This window comes from Cetorhinus maximus, chromosome 10 (genome assembly GCF_964194155.1).
Source record: "Cetorhinus maximus chromosome 10, sCetMax3.hap1.1, whole genome shotgun sequence".
NCBI classification, from domain to species: domain Eukaryota; kingdom Metazoa; phylum Chordata; class Chondrichthyes; order Lamniformes; family Cetorhinidae; genus Cetorhinus; species Cetorhinus maximus.
The window spans coordinates 111,930,620-111,950,994 of record NC_135888.1 but is presented as its reverse complement, the minus strand read 5'-3'; the positions used below and the strand labels follow the sequence as shown (position 1 = coordinate 111,950,994).

General features: G+C 44.6%; 1 protein-coding gene across 2 annotated transcripts in view; it reads left to right on the top strand.

The window, feature by feature from the left end:
- LOC144685947 (organic cation/carnitine transporter 2-like) overlaps positions 1 to 20,375 on the top strand; it is a 159,593-nt gene that overhangs the window by 38,233 nt on the left and 100,985 nt on the right. Inside the window, exons 2-3 of one of the 2 annotated variants that reach the window (XM_078551005.1) lie at positions 4,623 to 4,726; positions 17,387 to 17,541. In XM_078551005.1, the coding sequence (XP_078407131.1) occupies positions 4,623 to 4,726; positions 17,387 to 17,541 (259 nt within the window). The remainder of the gene's footprint in view (positions 1 to 4,622; positions 4,727 to 17,386; positions 17,542 to 20,375) is intronic. The other variant, XM_078551006.1, reaches the window with a different exon arrangement.

The following is a 20,375-nucleotide window of genomic DNA, read 5'->3' as shown; positions in this document are numbered from 1 at the left end:
GATTCATCATCTGTGGCCTGTGCAGCTACGTGAAGATCCTCTTCCTCCAGTGGGTCCCCCCCTTGCCAGTGCTAAGTAAGCAACCACGATCATTGACACCTGCTCTGTGGGGTATTGTAGTGTACCCCTGAATGGGCCAGGCATCAGAAGCACATCTTCAGAAGACTTATGGTCCTCTCTACCACTGCCCTTGTGGAGGCATGACTCCTATTGTAACACTGCTCGGCCCTTGTTCTTGGATGGAGGAGAGGCGTCATGAGCCACCCCTTCAACGGATAGCCCTTGTCACCCAGCAGCCATCCATGCAGTCGGGCGGGAGTACTGAAGAACCTTGGCATCTGGGAGTGTCTCAGGATGTACGCGTCATGGGAGATGCCTGGGTACCTTGCACACACTTACAGAATATGCATCCTATAGTCACACACTATCTGCACGTTCATGGAGTGGAAGCCCTTCCTGTGAACGAAGGCACCCGGCTGACCTGCTGGCACCTTGATGGCCACATGTGTGCAGTCGATGGCACCCTGGACGCAGGGGAGCCTCCCAATCGCTGCAAAGCCTCTGGCTCGCTCAGCCTGGCTGGCCTCATCCATACAGACAGAGCTTCTGGCACCACCTTGATGTAAATGTAGACAACTGATTGGGAGACTCCACACAGATCCCGCCTGGAAAGAGCCAGAGGCTTAGAAATTGAGGGCCACTGTGACCTTCAGAATCCACCCACACAGTCGGAGCTGATCTCAGGCCCAATCATCTGACAAATGGAGATCATGGTCTCTCTTGAGAGGCAGAACCTCTTTCGGCATTGCACCTCAGACATATTGAGGTAGCTGCATCACTGCCTGTAAACCCTGGCAGCAGGATAGTGGCATCTTCTGCAGCCCCTTGCGCCTTGGACTTCCTGCTGGCCCTGCGCCCCTTGTGCTTGCGCCTCTCCTCCCACAGGTCCCTCCCCTGAAATGTGCATTGGGGCACCTGGCCCCCTCTCCCTTCTGCCCCTCTCTTCCTCCTCAGAGGTGGTGCAACCAAGGGAGACCACAGTCCCCATTACCAGAGTAACGGAGGCTGTCTGAGACCTAGAAGGGTCCACATGGTCTGAATCCTCCGGGGGCCTTGCAGACACCAATAAGTCCTGAAACGAAGCCTGGAAATGCTAAGAATGAAGCCCCAAACAGAGATGAAGCTGCCAAGTACCAATAAGCAACCAGCAGAAAACTATCTCCAAAACTCCTCACTACTCACACTGGCCATGCTGCTGACCCTTTTTATCTAGCCCTTGGCTGAGGTTTTTGAAATTGTCGGCTGCCCGTCTGCCCATTTTGCCCGTGCGACGAGCGCAAAATCGCATGGGCAACATAAGATACAGCTTAATTGCCTTTTTAATAGCCTTAACTGGCCTTGTAATTCATGGCAGGTGTGGCTCCGACTCCCGCTCACACCCGCCAAGCGATATATCGCGCGAGTGCGCGAAGATGTCGGGACGCTCAACCGACATCACCGCGCACTATTTTACGCTCGAACGTGTCGGGCGTGTGCCCGCACACCGAGGGAAAAATTCTGCCCTATGTGTTCAAACCTCTGGAGTGGGAATTGAACTCACAACCTTGCAAGTGAGAGGTGCTGTACTGACATCATATTAGGCTTGGTCAGCCAAACGTGCTTTATCGTATATCAGGTCGTAACTCTGTAACTTCCGAGCTCCAGGGCATTGTATCTGGGGCCGGAAACGGTGGGGTTGGGAGGGTGGGGGGCACGGGAGCTGTGCTGGGAAATCTACCCCAGAAGTTTGCAGGTGAGTTTGCCCGGCAATTGCTTGGAAATACAAACTTCCTCTGGGTGATTGCCCAGCACTGGGAACCATCCATAAATGTGATTTAAATCGCAAAATTCAGATTGTTTCAACTGGGTTACAATAGTTACCCAGAAAAGACTAGAATTAAAACCTCTTCTAATTACTGAGTAACTATTGCGCAGACCCACACCAACCCCCCCCAAGAGGTCCCCCTCCTACTCACAGGGGTCTCCCCTCACCCCACCACGGGATTCCCTGACACCCCCCGACACCCCAAGTGACTCCCTCACACCTCCCTCCACTGCCCTGATGAACACTCCCCCACCCACCCCTCCCCCTCCCCGACAATGGGATTCCCCCGTCCCCACGAGGACTCTTTCTCCCCAAGAGGCCAAACTCTTGCCCCACCCCTCCCCACTCTTACCCCAACCCCAACCCCTCCTCGCCCAACCAAGCCCAACTCTCACCACCCCTGCCCCACCTTCCCCGCCACGCCCCCTCCCCAGCCAGGCCCAACTCTCACTCCCACCCACCCCACTCCCCAAGGCCCGAGCTGACCCCCCCCTCCCAAATTCTACTCGCTTGTCATAGAGTCATAGAGGTATACAGCAAAGAAACAGGGCCTTCAGCCCATCATGTCCATGCCAGCCATCAGGCACCTATCTATTCGAATCCCATCTTCCAGCACTTGGCCCTGTAGCCCTGTATGCTATGGCGTTTCAACTGCTCATCTAAATACTTCTTAAATGTTGTCAGGGTTCCTGCCTCTACCACCTCCTCACGTGGTGCATTCCAGATTCCAGTCACCCTCTGGGTGAAAATTTTTTCCTCAAATCCCCTTTAAACCTCCAGCCCTTTACCTTAAATCTATGCTCCCTGGTTATTGATGCCTCCGCTAAGGGGAACAGTTTCGATTTATCTACCCTATCTATGCTGTTCATAATTTTGTATACCTCTATCAGGTCCCCCCTCAGCCTTCTCTGCTCTAAGGAAAACAACACTAGCCTATCCAGTCTCTTATCATAGCTGAAACGCTCCAGCCCAGGCAACATCCTGGTGAATCTCCTCTGCACCCTCTCCAGTGCAATCACATCCTTCCTTTGGTGTGGTGGCCGGAACTGCACACAGTACTCCAGCTGTGGCCTAACTAACATTTTATACAGGCCGACATAACCTCCCTGCTCTTATATTCTATGCCTTGGCTAATAAAGGCAAGTATCTCATATGCCTTCTTAGCCACCTTATCTACCTGTGCTGCTGCCTTCATATACACCAAGGTCCCTCTGATCCTCTGTATTTCCTAGCGTCCTACCATTCATTGTGTATTCCCTTACCGTGTTAGTCCTCCTAAAATACATCACCTCACACTTCTCAGGATTAAATTCCATTTGCCACTGCTCTGCCCGTATTACCAGCCCAGCTATATCGTCCTGTAATCTAAGGCTTTCCTCCTCACTATTTACGACACCACCAATTTCTGTGTCACCTGTGAACATACTGATCATACCTCCCATATTCATGTCTAAATCATTAATTTACACAACAAACAGCAAGGGTCCCAGCACCGATTCCTGCACCACTCGCCACAGACTTCCAATCGCAAAAACAACCTTTGCCATCACCCTCTGCCTCCTGCCACTAAGCCAATTTTGGATCCAATTTGCCAAATTGCCCTGGATCCCATAGGCTCTTACCTTCTTGACCATTCTCCCATGCGGGACCTTGTCAAAAGCCTTACTGAAGTCCATGTAGACTACATCAACTACACTACCCTCATCTACACAACTAGTCACCTCCTTGAAAATTTCAATCAAATTTGTTAGACATGATCTCCCCCTGACAAAGTCATGCTGACTATCCCTGATTAATCCCTGCCTCTCAAAGTGGAGATTAGTCCTGTCCATCAGAATTTTTTCCAATAGTTTCCCTACCACTGATGTTAGACTCACTGGCCTGTAATTACCTGCTTTATTCCTACTACCCCTCTTGAATAATGATACCACATTCACTGTCCTCCAGTCCTCTGGCACCTCTCCTGTGGCCAGAGGGGATTTGAAAATTAGTGTCAGAGCCCCTGCAATCTCCTGCCTTGCCTCACATAGCAGCCTGGGATACATCTCATCTCGGCCTGGAGATTTATCCACTTTTAAGCCCACTAAAACCGCTAATACCTCCCCCACTTCAATGCTAATTTGTTCAAGTATATCACAGTTCCCCTCCCTGATTTCTACACCTACATTGCCCTTCTTCGTAGTGAACACAGATGAAAAGTAATCATTCAAAACCTCTCCTAATTCCTCTGGCTCCATGCACAGATTGCCACTTTGGCCCCGAATGGGCCCTACTCTTTCCCTGATTATCCTCTTATCCTTAATATATTTATAAAATGCCTTGGGATTTTCCTTTATCTTGCCCACCAGTGCTTTTCATGCCCCCTCTTCACTCAATCTTATACACTTATTTTCTCCCTGGCCTGTCAAGGACCTTTAAAGTTCACTGGATTTTTAAACCTACCCGCTTTACTGCAGCTAGTGCTGTAAAAAAGGAGGATGTGGCTTTCTTCCCTTCGGCAGAACTGCACTTGATGCTAGATGCCGGGAATGCGATGCACTACCCCCATCTTGCTTGGCCTGAGTTGGAAGGTCAAGCGAGACAGGTTTTCAGGTATGAAACTGGGAGCAGAGTGGTAACCCAATGTTGATTGCCATCCCAAGGAATTTCAGACCTGTCCTGTTTCAACCCATTTTTGGATCCACTGCAGTAAAATGGCTTGCCTGCAATTTTCCTCAAACTACATGTAAGGAGTTTTTCTCTTCTCTTTGCATTTCAGTGGGACTTGGTGTGTAACAATGGCTGGAAGGGGCCGTTTTCTATGTCAGTGTTTTTCCTGGGAGTGCTGGTTGGTTCGCTTATTTCCGGACAGTTATCTGACAGGTGAGTTATTCCTTTTATTCCACTCGGCCAGAAAGGGCTTTTATCCCCAAGCACCTAACATCGACAGGTTATGTTTCTGCTGACCAACCTCCTTGTCCTTTTTCTGGGTTCAAGTGGGAGTCTGTCCTGGAATATGGTGATGAGCCAAGCAGGGAACAGATAATTCTTAAAAAACAGAGTACAAGCTATTTTAGAGCCACTAAGGAACAGGTTGTTTTAGATGTGGTACTGTATAATGAGACAGGATTGATTTATGATATCATAGTAAAGGATCCTAAGGGCAACAATGATCACAACCTGATAGAATTTCACATTGAGGGTGAGAAACTTGGGTCAGAAACTTGTGTCTTAAACAAAGATAATTACAAAGTTATGAAAATAGGGTTGGCTACAGTGGACTGAGAAAATAGGTAAGGCAGTAGATAAACAGTGGCAGACATTTAAGGAGATATTTCATAATTCTCAGCAAAGATATATTTTATTGAGAAAAATAGATTCTGTGAGAAAGATGCACCATCTGTGCCTATCTGAGTAAGTTAAGGATAGTATCAAATTGAAAGAAAAAGCATATAGTGCTGCAAAGATTAATGGTAGGCCAGTAAATTTTAGACATCAGCAAAGGATGACAAAAAAAAGTAGAGGGAGAAATTAGAACATGAGAGTAAACTAGCAAGAAATATAAAAGCTGACAGTAAGAGCCTCTACAAATATAAAAGAAGGGAGAAAGCAGATAAAGTAAATGTTGGTCTTTTAGAGTATGAGACTGGTGAATTAATAATGGGAAACAAGGAAATGGTAGAGACTTTGACAAGTATATTTCAATCTGTCGTCATGGTAGAGTACACAAAAAGCATTCAAAAATAGTAGAAAATCAAGAGGCAAATGGGAGGGAGGAACTTAAGACAATCACATCACTGGAGAAAAAGTACTGGAAAAGACAAATGGGACCAAAGGCTGACAAGTCCTCTGTAACTGATGGCCTGCATCGTAGGGTCTTAAAAGAAGTGCCTGCAGAGATCGTGGGTGTATTTGTTGTAATCTTCCAAAATTCTCTAAATTCTGGAAAGGTTCCAGAAAGTTGGAAACCAAAATTGGAACACCTCTATTCAAGAAAGGACTGGGAGAGAAAGTAGGAAACTATAGACCAGTTAGCCTAACATCTGTCAGAGGAAAAATCCTGGAATCCATTATATTTAGAAAATCAAAATACAATCAAGCTGAGTCGACATGGTTTTATGAAAGGGAAATTGTCTTTTAAAAACTTTTAGAGTTCTTTGAGGATGCAGGAAACAGGATGGATAAAATATTTCTAGGAAGATATTCAATAAAGTGCCACATAAAAAGTTACTATTCAAGATAAGAACTCATGGTATTGGGATGTAGCATGTATAGACAATTGGTTAACAAGAAACAGAAAGTAGGGATAAATGAGTCACTTTCAGTTTGGCAAACTGTAACAAGTGGACTGCCATAGGGCTCAGTACTGGGGTCTCAGCTATTTACGATCTATATTAATGACCTGTGTGGAATCTGTGATTTCAATGCTTGTATTTTTTTCTGAGTCAGACCCTAATTGAAAGGAAAACTGAACCTTTAGGTTTCTAGGGATACATAAATGAAAACTGAAACTCCAATATTCTGAAGAAACTGAAGCCGATTGAAACTGGATAGAAAGCACAGAGCCATCCGAGCTCAGATTACCTTGTGGTGCATTGAAAAAAATGTGAATACAAAGACCGAATCTAGGAGCAGAGATAAGGAAAAATAAGGATACAGCTGCTGCTTCAGTGATTTGGAAGGAACTGATTGACCAGCACCAGCCATGCAGTGCACAGGGCTGCAACTGAGGGTTTGGATAAAGGTGCTTTTGGTGGATCAATGCTTTTAAGACTGTAGTGAGCAGAGCTGAAGAGGTTCTCCAGAAGTGTGCCATTTTGGTGAAGACTGTACCTGTTGGACTGGATTGGTTGGATCCTGTTGTCGGGTGAGGATCAGCAGCTAAATCTTCACAGAAAAAGAGCTCGCATTCTACCTGAGGAGGTTAAATGCTTTGAAGGATTTTGTAGCTGAAACTAATGCTGTATATGCTGATTGGACTGCCCAATAATTCCGTAAGATCTATCTTTGGTGTATCTGCTGTTTAAAGTGTAATTTATAGTTTATATTGGCTGCAGTTTGCCTGCTGATGCATGTTTAATTTCTGTTGCTTTTGGTTTGATTGTTAAAGTTATAAAAAGTGAAATCTCGTTCTTTGACTTTCTAGCTGGGGTCGTTTGGTAAATTTTATTTTTTTTGGCTCTTTGGTCTCCACGGGGATCAAAACACTTGGATGAAGGGATGAAGTGTACTGTAGTCAAATTTCCTGATAATGCAAGGATAGGTAGGAAAGCAAGTTGTGAAGATGACACAAAGGGTACTGAAAGGGAAATAGACAAAGTAAGTGGACAAAAGTTTGGCAGATGGAGGATAATATTGGAAAATGTTAGGTTGTCCACTTTAGTGGCAAGAATAGGAAAAAAAACAATGTTACTTAAATTGAGAGAGACTGCAGAATGCGGTGCTACAGAGGAATCTGGGTGTCCTTGTACATGAATCACAAAATGCAGCTAGAGCAAGCAATTAGGAAGGCAAATGGAATGGTGGCCTGTATTGCAAGCGGGGTGGAGTATAAAAGTAGGAAAGTATTGCTACAACTGTACAGGGCATTGGTGAGACCATACCTCAAGTGCTACATACAGTTTTGGTCTTCTTATTTAGGGAGGGACATCCTTGTATCGGAGGTAGTTCAGTGAACTTTCACTGAATTCATTCCTGGGATGAAGGAGTTGTTTTATGTGGAAAGGTTGAGCCGGTTCGGCGTATGATCTTAGAGTTCAGAAGAATGAGAGGTGATCTTATTAAAATGTATAAAATCCTGAAGGGTCTTGACAGGTTTGATGCCTGAGAGGATGTTTTCTTCTCATGGGAGAATCGAGAACTAGGGGGCACAGTTTCAAAATAAGGCATTTCCCATTTAAGACAGAGATGAGGAGGAATTTCTTCTCTCAGAGGGTTGTTAATATTTGGAATTTTCTGCCCCATTGAGCAATGGAAGTTGGGTCATTGAACATATTCAGAGCTGAGTTAGACAGATTTTTGATCTAAAAGAGAATCGAGGGTCCCAGGGGGCAAGCATCAAAGTAGAGTTTTGGCCACAAATTAGATCAGCCATATACTTATCGAATGGCAGAGCTGGATTGAGGGGGAAAATGGCCTATCTTTGCTTCTCTTTCCTATGTTTTTATGTTAGGTGTTCCAATGACCAGGCTGTATTTGTTGCCCTGAGAAGATGGCTAAGCGATTTTGCCTTGAACTGTTGCAGCCCTTATAGTGATGGTGTTCCCACAATGATATTATATAAGAAATTCCAGAATATTGAACAGTGATAAAGAAGGGTTGGTGATACATACCCAATTCAAATGCGTTATTTAGAGGAGAACTTGGATGGTGTTCCAAAGATATTATTGTTTTTGTTCTTCTTGGTGCAAGAGGTTGAAATGGAGGAAGGTGCTGGTAAAATAATCCTACTGAGTTGCTGCAATGCATCCTGTATATCAGCATTTCCCAAACTGTGGCCATGACCCACTTTGGGGTGTCAAAAAAAGATAGGGTTGCAAGCTCCCCCTACTCTGAGACTGCACCCCATACTGGCATCAAGACCAATTTGGCATCTGGCCCTGCCCACCCCCTGTTTGTCTCCTGTTTGTTTTCTGACTCCACTGTGCAGCTCCATTCAGAACTCATCCAGTAATGAGGCAGCCCATGCTTGGGTCTACAGCAATTAACATCCAGCTTGTGTTGATAAGTGGCAGATAATGTTTATGTAAGACAAGTGTCAGATAATGACCACCTGGAACAAAAGAAAATTCAACCATTTCACCTTGCGCTTGAATGCCACTATCATCACTGAGTGCCCCATCGTCATATTGATGGTCACCATTGATCAGAAGCTCAACTGGACTAGTCATTTTTATGTTGGTGGGTCGTAACTATAGGAACGCCACAAGGGCCAGTGCTGGATCCTCAGCTATTTACAATCTGTACTAATGACTTAGACAAGCATGAATCGCAAAAGGTTAGTATGCAGGTGCAGCAAGTAATTAACAAAGCTAATAGAATATTATCGTTTATTGTTTTGAATACAAAAATAGGGAGGATATGCTTCAGTTATACAGGGCATTGGTGAGACCACATCTGGAGTACTGTGTACAGTATTGGTCTCCTTATTAAAGAAAGATGTAAATGCATTAGAAGCAGTTCAGAGGAGATTTACTAGATTAATACCTGGAATGGGGCGTTATCTTATGAGGAAAAGTTGGACAGGCTAGGCTTGTATCTGCTAGAGTTAGAAGAGTAAGAAGCGACTTGATTGAAACATAAAAGATCCTGAGGGGAATTGACAGGGTGAATTTGGAAAGGATATTTCTTCTTGTGGGAGAATTTAGGACTCGGGGTTACTGTTTCAAAATAAGGGGTTGCCCATTTAGGACAGATATGAGGAATTTATTTTCCCTCAGAGGGTTGTGAGACTTTGGAATTCTCTTCCTCAAGGTGGTTGAAGGAGAGTCCTTGAATATCTTTAAGGCAGAGCTAGATAAATTCTTGATAAGCAAGGGCGTGAAAGGTTATCAGGGGTAGGCAGGAAAATGAAGTTAAAATCCAATCAGCCATGATCTTATTGAATGGCGGAGCAGGCTTGAGGGGCTGAGTGGCCTACTCTTGCTCCTAATTCACATGGTTCGCTAGTAAAGACACAGAGAATCATGGCCTAGATCTCCCGGTCTCCGGATTTTCAGAGACCAGATGGCTACAAGGTGCACTACAAGAACCCCCCGGATGTCCTAACACAATGACTCCATGGGAATTGCACAGGAAGTTTGAACTTCTGATGGGCAATTCCCTTGCTCCCCGCAACCCTATTAAAAAGTTTCCAAATCTGAGTTAGAGTCGGAAACTTTAAAAGGTTCTGGATTACTTACCTGAATAGTTACCCAGGAAATATTAGACAAGAAAAGTCCTAGTCTGAACACCTGGATAGCTATAAAACTGACACGCCCCTACCGCCCGCACCCCCCTGACTCCCTGCTGACCTCCCTGACACCCCTCAACCACCCCCATTCCCCTGGCCTGATCTCACCCCTTGACACCCCCGACCTGACCTGACCCAACCTCACCACCCATCCAACTGCCATTCTACCCACCTGCCACCCCACCCACCTTCCCACATACCACCCTACATACTTACCACCCTCCCAACATCTTACCCACCTACCACCTGCCACCCAACCCTTACTACCTACCACCTACCAATCTATCACCTACCACCCTACCCAGCTACCACCCTACTCACCTGCCACTCTACCCAACTGCCACATTCCCCTCTTTCCACTACCACCCTAACTACCTGACGCCCTACTCAACTATGACTGTACCCACCTGTCACCCTATCCACTTTCTCACCTACCTACCCAGAACTCTATCCATCTACCACCCTACCCACTTACCACCCCATCACCCTACACACCTACTACCCTATCCACTTGCCACCTTATCACCCTACCCCTTACCCACTTATTTCACCCACGCCAACCCCTTACCCAACTACACATTCACCCAGTCACTCATACGCTATCACACTGAAAAGCTTTTAAATCTCCCACCTTTCAGTGTGTTAGTGAACATTTATCAGAATACGACAGCTAGTGTCAAATAAAAGGGGCCTAGCTTGTCTTCCCCCGAAAATCCATTGCTATGAAAAAGCAGCTGGATGGAAGGTATGCTTCATATTTCTGGAGAAGCTGGAATTGGAAGTCCTGGTCAGAAATGCGGAGCTCCGGCATTGGGCAGAAAAGTAGTAGTGGAGTGGCAATCCGACGGTGATTGCCGCTCCTCAGAAGATTCAGGCCAATGTATAAAGATTTGCTGATGATACAAAGCTAGGTGGGAATGTAAGCCATAAGGAGGATACAAGAGGCTGCAGAAAGATACTCACAGCTTAAGTGAATGGACAACAAATGACAGTTGAGGTATAATGTGGGTAAATGCAAACTTAGTCGCCTTGGTGGGAAGATTAGAAAAGCAGGGTGTATTTAAAAGGTATACAACTTTTAAATATAGTTCAGTGGCACCTGGGTGTACTCATACAAGGAGGACAGGAAGTTAACATGCAGAAACAGCAAGCAATCAGGAAGGCAAATGACACGTTGGCCTTTATCCTAAGGACATTAAAGCACAAGAATAAGTAAGTCTGGCCACAGTTAGGAATGCGTGGCTGAAGAGCTGGTGCAGGAGGGAGGACTTTAGATTTCTGGGTTATTGCAAACAGTTCTGGGGAAGTTGAACCTATATAGACAGGATGCGTTGAGCCTGAACGGAACCGGGACCAATGTCGAGTGGTTTTGTACTGCTGTTGCAGAGGGTTTAAACTAACTTGACAGGGGTCGAGAACCAGGATGTGGCATTAGAAAGTAGAAACAAGGTGCACAGAGGATTGGGAGAAACAGATTGCATGAAGTAAGAAATAATAAAGTGTTAGATGTGGTCAGAGTAAGAGGGTTTACAGTAAGGTCTAAATTAGGTTTACAGTGCATAGGGAATATCAGCACTGGATATAGGGTCAAACACAGGAAGTATGGTTGAAATGGTTGGTGAGCTGGGGGTGCAGATAGCGATTGAAATGGGGAATATGATGTTGTAGTGATAACAGAGAATTTGCTCACAAAAAGGCAGGACTGGGTAATAACTAAGGCTGGATCAATGGTGTTTAGGAAGGGAAGGAAAGAAAGGAGGAAGGTTGGTGATATTGATCAAGGGTGGAGAGTGAGGATTACTGTGCTGGACAGAGAGGATGTTCTAACTTGCTTGAGTTTTTTGATGAGGGTAATATGTATGGCACTCCAAAAAGCATTTGATAAAGTGCCCCCTAACAATTTGTCAGGAAACTTAGAGCCCATGGAATAAAAAGGATAGCAGCAACATGGATAGGAAATTGGCTGAGTGACAGGAAACTGAGAATAGTGGTAAAGGTTGTTTTTTGAACAGGGTGAAGGTGTTCCACAGGGTTCACTTTTAGCCCCCCTGCTTCTCCTGATATATTAATGACCTGGACTTGGGTGTACAAGTCACAGTTTCAAAATTTGTGGATGACGCAAAACTTGGAAGCATTGTGGACTGTGAGGAGGATAATGATAAACTTCAAGAGGACATAAACAGGATGGTGGAATGGGCAGACAAGTGGCAGATGAAATTTAATGCAGAGAATTGTGAAGTGATTCACTTGGTAGAAAGAATGAGAGCGAGCCATATAAAATAAAGAGTATAATTTTAAAGGGAGTGTAGGAGCAGAGGTACCTTGGGGTATAATAGCAAAAATCATTGAAGGTGACAGAGCAAGTTGAGAAAGCAGATAATAAAGTATATGGAACCATTGACTTTATAAGTAAGGGCATTGAGTACAAAAAACAGTAAGTTATGATAAACCTGGATAAAATAGTTGTTCAGTCTCAACTGAAGTATTGTGTCCGGTTCCACACTTTAGGAAGGATGTGAAGGCATTAGAAAGGATATAGAAAACATTTACAAGAATTCTTCCAGGGATGAGGAATTCCAGTGGCTAGATTGGAGAAGCTGGGGCTGCTCCCCCTGAAGAAGAAAAGATCAGGAGGAGATTTGATAGAGGTTTTTCAAAACCTTGAGGGATCTGGACGTAAATAGGGAGAAACTGCTCCCATTGATGGAAGGATCGAGAGCCAGAGGGCACAGGTACAACGTGATTGATCAAAAAAGCAACAATGACATGAAGGAGAAGATTTTTTATGCAACAAGTGGTTAGGATCTGAGAATACGGTGGTGTCAATTCCAATTGTGGCTTTGAAAGGAAAATTTGACAATTATCTGAAAATTAATTATTGCAGGACTATGGGATAAGGTAGGGGAGTGAGACTAGGTGAGTTGCTCTTGCAGAAAAAGGAGGGGAAAGGACACATCAGGCTAAATGGCCTCCATCTGTGCTGCAACTATTCTATGAAATGATGAGTCTATCAGGGTAGCCCTGCTTTGGAAGGAGGTAGAAGTATGCTATTCAGGTTTGGAGGAATTAGGGTGGAGCTTGTGGAGGGGGATCTGCCTGGGAAAAGATTACTTGATGTTCGATAGTGGGTTATGGATTGGTGCAGGTTGAAGGCCTTGTCTAGGTAGAGGTCAGCACACCAAACAACATGAGCACCATGTCAGCAGGTTTCATGACAATGTTAGGGTTGGACCTAAGAAAAGAAGTGCTACAAGTTCAGATAGAGGTAGGCTACAATGAGTGAAGAGAGTAGAGAAATTGAGACAGCTGATGTCACACCAGCGGTTTTCAAGGAAAATATTTAGAGAGGTTAAGAGTCCTGATGGAGAGGCCCAGGATGAGAGAGAATTCTAATGAATGGTAAAAAGGTCTGCTGTCCAGAAGACTCCTGGCCAAAGATTGGGTACAGAGGTCAAGGTGATGGATGAAGAGTTCAAGGTTGGGCTGTGCTATGTATTGAATGTCTTTTGAATGTCTTGTTGAGCTTGCCGTACTTTGCAAGCTAGTGCATTGTGGGACTGCAGAGTCCATTTTTTTTTTGTTAGTTCAGTTACTGCAGTCAATAAATGAAGCACCTTGTTCAACCACCTCTTGCACCTATGTGAGTATTTATAAATCTCTAAAAGGTTATCGGCACTATCAATAGTTAAACATAACAAATTGGCGATGAGGACAACGAACCTTTGCGGTATGCCACTCAGAAATTGAAACTAAAGTGAAACAGCTCATAAAAGGAAATTATTAATAAAAAAAAGCGCGCCCGCCGATACTCCTGAAGCGGGATACTCCCGAACGGTTACAGCTCTTAAAGCGGTAACAGCATTTAAAGTTATGACGACAAAAAAAAAGAATGACAGTAAACAAAAAGTAACTGATGAAGAGGAGAAAGTAAAAAGGCGGTGCTGACAATTAAGTGGTCTATTCAGGTCCTTAATCAACTAATTGATTGGAACTTTTCACTGCCCATGGTTGGCGGGCTGGCGTAAAGGCCAAGCGGCCTTTGCATTTTTGGCAAAACCTCATCCACGGGGAGGATAAGATTTCGACCAGTGATTTAAAAAAACCTAAAAAAAATTTTACACTCATATTTAACATGTCCCTGCTCAGAGTCAAGTGAGGGGACATGTTTTCATTATTTTAAAAATCTTTATTTTTATTGATAAAATCTTCAGCTCCCTGAGGTAGCTTCTGTTCCTCAGGGAGCTTTTACTGCATGCACCTGCGCGCATGCATGGACTCCAGCACTCGCGCTCCACCTGCCCCCACCCCGGCAGTGCAGAGCGCTGCAGCATGCATTTCACGCTGGTCATTAACTTGCGGTTGGGGCCCAATCGTGGGCAGTGGTCAGGTCAGAGGGCATCTTGAACGCACAGCAAGGGATTGGAATGGATGTGGAAATATCCAGAGGGGCATTGATATCCATCAGTTGTCAAAGCTTTCGATCCTGAATGGAAGAAAACTAAAAGCTAAAGAGAAAGCATACAATGCGGCAAAGAGCAGTGGGAAACCAGGGGATTGGGAAGCCTGCAAAGACCAACAGAGGACAACTAAAAAAGAAATAAGGAGGGAGAAGATTAAATATGAGGGTAAACTAACCAGTAATATAAAAGAAGATTGCAAGAGTTTTTTTTAGATATATAAAGGGTAAGAGAGAGGCTAAAGTGGACATTGGGCCGCTGGAAAATGACGCTGGAGAAGTAGTAGTGGGGAACAAAGAAATGGCGGAGGAACTGAATAGGTACTTTGCGTCAGTCTTCACGGTGGAAGACATGAGTAACATCCCCAACGTTCAAGAGAGTCGGGGGTCAGAGGTGAGTATGGTGGCCATTACCAAGGAGAAGGTGCTAGGAAAACTGAAAGGTCTGAAGGTGGATAAATCACCTGGACCAGATGGATTACACCCCAGAGTTCTGAAGGAGATAGCGAAAGAGATAGTGGAGGCGTTAGTGGTGATCTTTCAGGAATCACTGGAGTCAGGGAGAATCCCAGAGGACTGGAAAATTGCTAATGTAACCCCCCTGTTTAAGAAGGGAGTGAGGCAAAAGACAGGAAATTACAGGCTGATTAGCCTGACCTTGGTCGTTGGTAAGATTTTAGAGTCCATTATTAAGGATAAGATTTCAGAATACTTGCAAAGTCAGCATGGTTTCATCAAGGGGAGGTCTTGCCTGACAAATCTGTTAGAATTCTTTGAGGAGGTAATGTGCAGGTTAGACAAAGGAGAGCCAATGGATGTTATCTCCTTGGACTTCCAGAAGGCCTTTGACAAGGTGCCGCACAGGAGGCTGCTCAGTAAGATGGTGTTAGAGGCAAGGTACTAGCATGGATAAGAAGACTGGCTGTCTGGCAGGAGGCAGAGAGTGGGGATAAGGGGGTCCTTCTCAGGATGACGGCTGGTGATTAGTGGAGTTCCGCAGGGGTCAGTGTTGGGACCACAACTTTTCACTTTATACATTAATGATCTAGATGAAGGAACTGAGGGCATCTTGGCTAAGTTTGCAGATGATACAAAGATAGGTGGAGGGACAGGTAGTATTGAGGAGGCGGGGAGGCTGCAGAAGGATTTGGACAGGTTAGGAGAATGCGCAAAGAAGTGGCAGTAGGAATATAACGTGGGGAAGTGTGAGGTCATGCACTTTGGTAGGAAGAATAGAGGCATAGACTATTTTCTAAATGGGGAGAGAATTCAGAAATCTGGAGTGCAAAGGGACTTGGGAGTCCTAGTCCAGGATTCTCTTAAGGTTAACTTGCAGGTTGAGTCGGTAGTTAGGAAGGCAAATGCAATGTTGGCATTTATTTCGAGAGGACTAGAATATAAAAGCAGGGATGTGCTGCTGAGGCTTTATAAGGCTTTGGTCAGACCACATTTAGAATATTGTGAGCAATTTTGGGCCCCGTATCTCAAGAAGAATGTGCTGGCCCTGGAGAGGGTCCAGAGAAGGTTCACGAGAATGATCGCAGGAATGAAAGGCTTAACATATGAGGAACGTTTGAGGACTCTGGGTCTATACTCGATGGAGTTTAGAAGGCTGAGGGGGGATCTGATTGAAACTTACAGAATACTGAAAGGCCTGGATAGAGTGGACGTGGGGAAGATGTTTCCATTAGTAGGAGAGACTAGGACCTGAGGGCACAGCCTCAGAGTAAAGGGGAGACCTTTTAGAACAGAGATGAGGAAAAACTTCTTTAGCCAGAGAGTGGTGAATCTATGGAATTCATTGCCACAGAAGGCTGTGAAGGCCAGGTCATTGAGTGTATTTAAGACCGAGATAGATAGGTTCTTGATTGGTAAGGGGATCAAAGGTTACGGGGAGAAGGCAGGAGAATTGGGTTGAGAAACTTATCAGCCATGATTGAATGGCGGAGCAGACTCGATGGGCCGAATGGCCTAATTTCTGCTCCTATGTCTTGTGGTCTTATGGTCTAAAACAAGTTTTTTGTTGAAGCAATGGACAAAACGAAGGATGAAATAAATGAGCAAAGTGGGACAACTTTGGGATAGTGAGTTAGTGCTGCTGAAGGGAGAGGTCAAGAGCATGCATAACATTGAATGTGGATCTCAGGATATGGTGAGTACAGCAGGTTGAGGAATGCTGAATATCTTGGAGATGTCTGTAATCATGGGTTGCTCTAAAACATGAAGAAGTGGAATAGGTCAGAGCTGGAGTTGCTGGGTAGGAAGTGCACCTGTGAGAGTGAGTTTTTGCAGATAGCTGAACAAGCAAGAAAAAAGATAGAAAACAACGAAGATGAATGAGATAGAAGAGACAAATGAAAACCCATTGGAAACAGGAGCAAAACTTCTTCACTTGGGCATTCCTGAAGAGAAATGTTTGAAGAAAGGTTTGGTGTGGGAGGGGCTGTTGGTTTCTGTGCAAGTAAAGACAGTCCAGTTGCCCCTGCAGCCCCCATTGCGTATTTAAAAAATGGAAGTAGTTTTTTTAGGGTAGACAAGAGGCTTCCACCACCCCTACCTCACCATAAGCCCAACCAAACCTTAAGATCCGGTTGGGTCCCAGCTCCACTGCTTGTTAGCTAGTTTTGGTGAGATATGCATACCTATCCCCACTGATCCAATGTTTAGTTTCTTTGGAGGTCAAGAGACGTGGGAACTCTTGACCCCACCCCCAGGCTTGCTCTCTCTTATACTAATAGCTCTTTTTGGGAGCAAGCTGAAGTCATACCCCTGACTGGCCATTCTGCAATCCCAGAGGTAAAATTGGAATCTTGCATATCTGGGTCCCAACTTATTTTCTAATCCTTCTGGTGCACCCTTGACCTAGTTATGGCAGTTGTGTACCAGCAGGATTGTAAATTTTCAATTCCAATCTGAATTTATATGAACCAAAGGATACATGGATAAGTCTGTGTTCACTTGTGTGACTACTATGTAACAAAGAACACAGATATGGTGTGTACACCAGTGTACATATGTATGTACAAATGTGGACATAATTCACCATGTAAATAATGGCATGCATAGGTTTTATATGTATCTTAGTAAGTATTCAGTAGTATATATCAGTGAAAGACTATTTACTTCTGCTTTGCAGGTTTGGGAGGAAGGTCGTTCTGTTTGGAACTATGGCTGTACAGACTGTATTCAGCATGCTTCAAGTATTCTCTCCAACCTGGGAAATATTCTGCTTTCTGAATTTCCTTGTGGGTGTTGGACAGATTTCAAACTATGTGGCTGCCTTTGTTCTTGGTTAGTATCTACAAAATGTAGTCTTTTATTTGCCCTGTCCTCAGAACTTTCTATGATTTTGTCACTGTCAGTATGGCACTAAGTTGGCCCAGAGGGACTGGTAGAACACCCATGAAATTTTGAGGACTTGCTTTTTTCAATTCCTTTTTGGAAAAAATGCTTTGAAAAATTCTGAAGCATGATAGGCATGTTCTGGCCGGAAGTGTGAATCAGGGAAATACTGAATTGCACAGAAAAAATAAACCGTGAGCTATTATTCACAACATTCAGTATGATGACAAAAAAGGTAAGCCAAATCTGAAACATTACCAATCAAATCTGAAAAACCCTGGCCCTTCTGGCGTAGATGCTGCATTTCTAGCAGAAATGAAGTGGATGGGTGCAAACTAGATTGGGACAAAGTTAAAATGGATAAAAGCAAACTACTGCGGATGCTGGAAATCTGAAAATGCTGGAAAAAGTCAGCAGGTCTGGCAGTGTCAGTGGAGGGAGAAACAGAGTTAACATTTCGAGTCCATATGACTCTTCTCCAGAACTGTTAAAGTTAAAATGAATTCTGTTCCAGAGCAGATTATTCTAAACATTTTGGTCATGTCTTGTGAATACCTGGAAGAACTGATCAATCAGAATATGTGCTGCTTTGTGCTCATCCTCCATTTCAAGCCCATTTACTTATTTTATTGGTTCACCTTTTCTCTGATCACCCTCTTGCTGTTGTGGCAGTGAAATCATTTTCTCTTGTTATCTATCCTTAGACTCAGGTGCCAAACCTTTTTCCCAGGTCTCTGATCACCCTTTTTACTTATCTCTGCATTTTTAAGTATTCATCCCAGTACACCACTTTTTCTTTCTCCCGACAGAATTTGTAAAAGCCAGTTTTCTGCTTCATTTAATGTTAAATCCAACTATTAATCCATTTCCTGTTGTGTTTGCTTAGTCCAGGCTTATCATTTGTGAGAATGTATTTTTCTTGCAGTGTTCAGGATTATACTTCTGAAGTTCTGCATCTACTGAAGTTTCGTTGGATAGCTTTGCATTTCATTCGCTTTAATTGTTCTGCCATTTCATGATTTGAGTCTTCAATATTTTCAACTTTCAGACCAAGTTTAAATTTTATTATTCTGCAGGGACTCGTGTAACCCACATCTTGTACACTCTCTCTCTCATTAACAAATATCAGATTATGATAAACGTTGTTATTTGTAGCTTCACTAACTCATTGGGTCAACAAGCTGTCATTTATTTCATTTGCCAACTCTGATTTAAAGCCACTTTAGATTTTTCCAGTTTATATTATGTTGATTAAAAGTTACCATTAAAATTACGTTCATGTTCTTGCATACCTGAAATTTTGGAGGAATCAGATGTTTCTTTGTATCCACTCATAGGATAGGTATTGCTGGTAAGGCCAGCATTGTTCCCATCCTTAATTGCCCTTGAGAAGGTGCTGGTGAGCTACCTTCTTGAACCGCTGCAATCCATCTGATGCAGGTGTACCCACAGTGCTGCTGGGAAGGGAGCTCCAGGATTTTGATCCTGTGACAGTGAAGGAATAGTGATATAGATTCAAGTCAGGATGGTGTGTGGTTTGGAGGGGAACTTGCAGGTGGTGGTGTTCCCATGCATCTGCTATCCTTGTCTTTCTAGGTGGTAGAAGTCATGGGTTGGGAAGGTATTGTTGAAGGTGCCTTGGTGAGTTGTTGCAGTGCATCTTGAATATAGTTCACTCTGCTGCCACTGTGCATGTAGTGGAGGGAGTGAATGTTTATGTTGGTGGATGGGGTGCCAGTCAAGCGGGCTGCTTTTTTTCCTGAATGGCACAGGGCTTCTTAAGTGTTGCACTCATCCAGGTAAGTGGTGAGTATTCCATCACACCCCTGATCTGTGCCTTGGACAGGCTTCGCCTCAGACTTCCCAGTCTCTGATCTGCTCTTTTAGCCACAGTAATTAGATAGCTGATCTAGTTCAGTTTCTGATCAATGGTAACCCCCAGGAAGTTGATGGGAGATTCAGCAATGATAATGCCATTGGCCAGGATTTCCCATTTGGCGAGTGGGCCCCGCCTCCCACTCGCCAACGCATAAAATGACGTGGGATGATGTCGAGCAGAATTCCGACATCACCCCACCTCATTTCAATTTTCAGGTTGGCAGGAGCTCAGTTGAATCATCTGTGTGCCTGCTGACCTGTCAATGGCCAATTGAGGCCATTGACAAAGTAATTAATGTAATTAGTGGACCTACCCGTCCAACCTTAAGCTTGACGGGCAGGCTGGGAGCCTTGGTGGGTATTGGAAAAAGCATGAAACCTCATCCAGGGGTGGGATGAGGTTTCATGTATGTTTATAAATTTAATAAAAGTGAAACTGAAAGTGATGGACATGTCCCAACTCATGTGACAGTGTCACATGAGGGGACATGTCAGGGAATATTTTATTTTCTGTTTTTAACATTTTTTAATGTGTAGCCTATCTCCCTGAGGCAGCACTTAGCCTCAGGGAGATGAGTGTGTTCTTTCGTGTGCATGCGCGAAAGAGCGCACTCTCAGCTCAGGGAATCCCACCCCCCCCCCGGCCCGCACAGGGAGCGCACAGCACTTCCTTGCGGACGTCATGCTGGGCGGGCCTTAATTGGCCAGCCCACATAAAATGGCGGCGCGCCCCCAGTTGGGGGTGCCGATCGGAGGTGCGCCTCCAGGCTCCCGCTCCTGAACTTTCCCCCGATGGGTGGAAAATTCTGCCCATTGAATGTGAAGAGGAGATGGAGAGATTGTCTCTTGTTGGAGATGGTCATTGCCTGGCACTTGTGTGATGTGAATGTTACTCGCCACCTATC